This window comes from Mastomys coucha, unplaced genomic scaffold (assembly GCF_008632895.1).
Source record: "Mastomys coucha isolate ucsf_1 unplaced genomic scaffold, UCSF_Mcou_1 pScaffold21, whole genome shotgun sequence".
Taxonomy (NCBI): Eukaryota; Metazoa; Chordata; class Mammalia; order Rodentia; family Muridae; genus Mastomys; species Mastomys coucha.
In genome coordinates this window covers 3,914,276-3,919,424 of record NW_022196904.1, presented here as the reverse complement: position 1 = coordinate 3,919,424, position 5,149 = coordinate 3,914,276, and the positions used below count along the sequence as shown (strand labels likewise).

Genomic DNA, 5,149 nt, shown 5'->3' with positions numbered 1-5,149 from the left:
AGAAAAAAAAAAGAAATAGAAGGAAAGAAGGAAAGGACATGACCGCTCCTAGGTACAGTGGCAGGAAAGGTTTATTGCAGATATGAGGGAGAGAGAATAGCCAGAGGCAGACACATCTGGGAGAGTAAAGTGTGAATAGAACCCTGAGCAGCAGGGTCCCTCCATAGGGGTAGGAGGTTGTTCGTCCTCTGTGTAAGGCTGAGAAGGCACAAATAAGCTGTTCTAACTGCTAGGCTGATCTTTCTTTTTTCCACAGTGATGACCATGAAGGACTGCCATACCACCAATAGCTAGGTCTCCTAGAAATGTTCACTCTTGAATCCACCAATCAGAGCACAGGAGTCTACACCAGTGGAGAAAGTCCTACTCTCCAGGTCCTCCTCTCATTCCATTTCTCTCAAGCCTTGTTATAGGATATTTGATTACTGGACACAGAAAACCTACTTATTCACAAAATATAAAAGGCTTAAATAGATGTCAGGTGCAGTAAGGTGTGTCCTGAAGAGATGCAGTTTGAGTGTGCCTCTAAAAGCCCCCATAGATAAGAATGCTAAAGAATGGAAATTGTTTTTTTGGAGGGGTCTTGTGTTCTCTGCTCTATGACCCAAGCCAAAGTCAGCTGGATGGCCTTGAAGGGGAAATAGTTTGGCTCTACTGACTTGGCTTGGAGCCCCCAACTAGAAGATGACCATGGTTAAGTTTGCCAAAGGGTAGAGGGGAAGAGCTAGAGACTGCTAGCAATTGGACTTTTGGGAGCTCTCTAGCTCTCTCTTTTGGCATGGAATCCAAGTAAAAGATAGGGATTCTCTCTTTGGGCCTGCAGGAACCACAGAAAAGCAGCGGGCAGGGCACAGGTGAGACAGTAGTCTAGGAAAGAGAGCTAAGGTGTCCTCTTGGGTTTGGAGTAGCTCAAGAGAAAGTTAGACTAGCTGGGTAGAATGATACAGATTTCTAAAGAGCCAGCAGTTTAGCTATAAAATCAGGCTTTAAAGTGGATAGTTTGTATATAGTTAAGAAAATAAAGTTACCTCACTAAGCTAGCAGGTTTTTACTTCAGCTCCTGACTCCAGTGTCTTTATGGGTATAAATATTAAGCAACTGGGCGGTGGTGGCGCACGCCTTTAATCCCAGCACTTGGGAGGCAGAGGCAGGCAGATTTCTGAGTTCGAGGCCAGCCTGGTCTACAGAGTGAGTTCCAGGACAGCCAAGGCTACACAGAGAAACCCTGTCTCGAAAAAAAAAAAAATTAAGCAAATTAAAAAGGATAAATAGTCAAAGCCAAACTAAAACAAACAAACACAATTCATATTTTAAAATGTATTTTTATTTTATAAACACACATGTCATCATGTATTTATGCATGTGCATCATATAAATGGAGGGTCTGTGGAGGTCAGAAAAAGGCATCAGATGCCATGGAATAAGAGTGACAAATGGTGTGTGCCACAAGGGGAAACTGAATCTGGATCCTCAGAAAGAGCAGCTAAGTGCAGCTGGGTTTGGGTGTAGTGGTGCACACCTTTAATTCCAGCATTCTAGAGGCAGAGGCAGAAAAAAAAAAAAGAAAAGGAAAGGAAAGAAATGAAATGACTAAGCTGGGTGTGGTGGCTCACCTCTTTACCACAAGCACCCTGAAATTACACCACACACACACACACACACACACACACACACACACACACACACGATCCCAAACAAATAATAAACAACTAAACTCCACCAGATCTCTTGAGTTCGAGGCTAACCTGGTCTATGGAGAGTTCCAGGACAGTCAGGGCTACACAGAGAGATCCTGCCTCAAACAACAAAAACAAAACATCAAACAAAAATAAAATGATGGTCAGAAGATATAACACTCTAGCACAGTGGTTCTCAACCTGTGGGTCATGATCTCTTAGAGGGTATGTAAGACCATCAGAAAACACAGATATTTACATTAAGATTCATGACAGTAGTGAAACTACAGTTATGGAATAGAAATGATAATTTATGGTTGGGGGTCACCATAACAAGAGGAACTGTGTTAAAGGATCTTAGGATTAGAAAGGCTGAGAAACACTGCTCTAGCACATACTTGTCTAAAATGGAAATCTAGAATAAGTGATAAGAGGGAAAGCACCTACTTCAGCTGAATCCATATGGTAGAAGAAAAAAATGACTTTTGCAAATTGTACTCTGACTTGCATAAGTGTAGGGACACACACAGCATGTTTTTTTTAAGTGAGTAAAAACTCATGAATGTATTGTCTTCATTATAAAATCAGTGTAGAATTAGATTATTTTGCATTGGTACTTGCCACATCTTTGTTTGTCTGTCTGTCTGTCTGTCTTTCTGTCTGTCTCTAATTCTCTGGTTTTTCAGAGACAGGGTTTCTCTGTGTAGCCCTGGCTATCTTGAAAGTCACTCTGTAGACCAGGCTGACCTTGAACTCCATCATCTGTCTGCCTTGTGTGTCACTGCCACAGGCCCTCAAACTCAATCTTTAAAAGAGTAAAATTAATAAATAAAATGGGACTGTAAGACTGGATCACTATCAGGGACATCAGGCTTCTGCCTGGGCTTACGACCCACACTCCAGGGTATTGCAACAATCAGGTAAGCCAGGGATCACCTGCCACCCCATCCAGCATCCCCAGTCCAGCAGTCAGGGCTGTCCAGAGAAGTATATGAACAGGGGCGATTCTACCCAAGGCTTAGAACTAGTTAAACCGTGGTGATGCAGACTTCAGACCTGTCTAGGCTCCAAGGAAAAGCCTTTCATCTCTATTCTTTTCTTTCTTTCCTTTGAGTCAGAGTTTCTCTGTGTAGCCTTGGCTGCACTAGATGGTAGACCAAGCTAGTCACAAATGCAGATATCCACTGGGATTAAAGGTATGTACTAACACCACCCGCCAATCTTCCCGCCTTTCTGCACACAGTAGGTTCTGGTTAATGTAGTTCAGACAGCTGCGCCATGGATACAGTTGCAGTTCCAGAGATGGACAGAAGAGAAGTAGTGTGTAAGGAGTTAAGGAGACTCCCTGCAGACTGGATCATAGTTACCTATGCTCCAGTGTTCCCTTTCCCCAGGAAGCTGCTGCTCCAGTCTTTCCTTCTGAAGCGCATCCTCAGTAACACACCAAAGTGGTTTTCCGGGCTGAATCCTGTTATGCATCCCCAAATTTCTCTTAGCGTGGGGATGCACAATAGAAAAGTTATTCGTGACGACGTCGTCGTAGCTGATGTGTACGAATGAGAAGAGTTTGAATTCTTGAGATCAGTGGTGAAAGAATACTCGATTCCAAATATGTCCTTTCTTTCTTCCTCTATGACAACTCCTGAGTTTACTTTGCAAGAGGACCTGTCAAGTATCATTCACTCAAAGGCCTAAAACCTGTCGGGTCTTAAATCCAAGGCAAATGTTGAACTGAGGTGTCCATTAACATTTCAAACATCTCTCTGTCTCTACTGCGCATAGGTCTCTCCTGGCTGGCAAGCTCCCCCAACTCACTCTCTCTCCCTCCCTTTCCCTCCCTCCCTCTCTCCCTCTCTTTCCCTCCCTCCTTCCCTCCCTCCCTCTTCCTCCTTCCTTCCCTCCCTCCCTCCCTCTCTCTCTCTGTCTGTCTCTGTCTCTCTGTCTCTCTCTGTCTCTCTGTCTCTGTCTCTGTCTCTCTGTCTCTGTCTCTATCTCTCTGTGTCTCTCTCTGTGTCTCTGTCTCTGTCTCTCTCTGTCTCTCTGTCTCTGTCTCTCTCTGTGTCTCTGTCTCTGTCTCTCTCTGTGTCTCTGTCTCTGTCTCTCTCTCTCTCTCTGTCTCTCTCTCTCTCTCTCTGTCTCTCTCTCTGTCTCTCTCTCTGTCTCTCTCTCTGTCTCTGTCTCTCTCTCTCTCTCTCTCTCTCTCTCTCTCTCTCTCTCTCTCTCTCTCTCTCTCTCTTTCTGTCCAGCCTAGGTGATCTGCTGGGCTTTCCTTCTCCCAGCTCTTCTGGCCCCTATATAACTCAGCCACTATCAGCTATGCTAGTCTCTTGGCTCAGGCCGCCCCTCTTGGTTGGCCGCTCCTCTTTCTCTTTTCCAGTCTCCTCACATGGCCTGGTTCAGGGTCAGGATCACTCTGTAACTCTCCCAGACCCAGACGGTTCCTGTCTGGTCTGGAACTCACTGTGACAGGCTAGTTTCTAATCCCAGACATCCACTTGCCTCTGCCGGCAGTTCCGTAATTTAGAAATGGGTCAGCAAGCCCGACCTTAATAGCTCAAAAAAATATTGGCACATCTATAATCACAGCAATCTTCCTAACAGATAGAATGTCCTGCTCCATCTGGGGAGGTGTGTCCACTTCCTGGCGCTTGATACTGTCTGAACTACATTGTCCAGAAGACATTGTACTGACAATAGCCAATAAAAATGGGCGTTTTGGTGACGACAGAAGGACGCTGGGCGGGACTTTCGGCTTTGCGTGCAGGAGGTTCTTTGAAACTTTCTGGATCTGTCAGTCTGGTTCACAGAAAACTGGTTTTATCAGAATTGGTCATGGGCAGGAAAACGGGAGAGTTGAAGCGTTTTTTACCTCCGTCACAGAGACGGAACTGAGGTTTGCGACAGCCCGTGTGATCTGATCCAGGCTTGGAGTGGGGATGGCGACTTCCCAGGGCCCGGCCGGCCAGTGGAGCACAGTGGTGATTGTGGAGGCTGCGGGTGGAGCCCTGCCCCAGGTGAGTGCCTAGTGATCTCCCACCTACCTGAGTTCTAGAGCACTGAGATTTGGGTCAGGAGCCAACAGGGCAGACCTTCATGTCCCCGACAGTAGGGCACAGGTGGACGAAATTATGTTTTTTGACATCTGTGTGCTAGATCGTTAGAGCCATCCCCTTTGACTCACAGCGTCTGGTGGACTGTATCTCCCAAGGCTTGTGGGCGGGCCTGAGCTCAGAGACAGAGCCCTGGGGTGACCTCTGCTGGTATTAGATGAGGGGAAGGTCTCAGGGCATCTAAGGAGCTGACTTTTGTTTTTAGAGAGAGAGATTAGTAACCACGGAGGATTTGAACAGATGAGAGATTCGATCTATTCAGTTTTCCAAGCGTGGGGTGAGGATAATTTGGGTGTAGGCAGAGATCTGTGAATCCTTGGGTAAATCCTGTGGACTCGTGTTCGAGTTGGAATGTGAGCCGTA

General features: G+C 46.0%; 1 protein-coding gene across 2 annotated transcripts in view; it reads left to right on the top strand.

The window, feature by feature from the left end:
• The first annotated feature begins 4,436 nt into the window (after nucleotides 1–4,436).
• The window catches only part of LOC116101625 (zinc finger protein 419-like), an 8,881-nt gene continuing 8,168 nt past the window's right edge, over nucleotides 4,437–5,149 (top strand). For both annotated transcript variants that reach the window (XM_031385329.1, XM_031385327.1), the window contains exon 1: nucleotides 4,437–4,690. In XM_031385329.1, coding sequence (XP_031241189.1) covers nucleotides 4,613–4,690 — 78 coding nt within the window. In that variant the 5' untranslated portion in view covers nucleotides 4,437–4,612. The remainder of the gene's footprint in view (nucleotides 4,691–5,149) is intronic.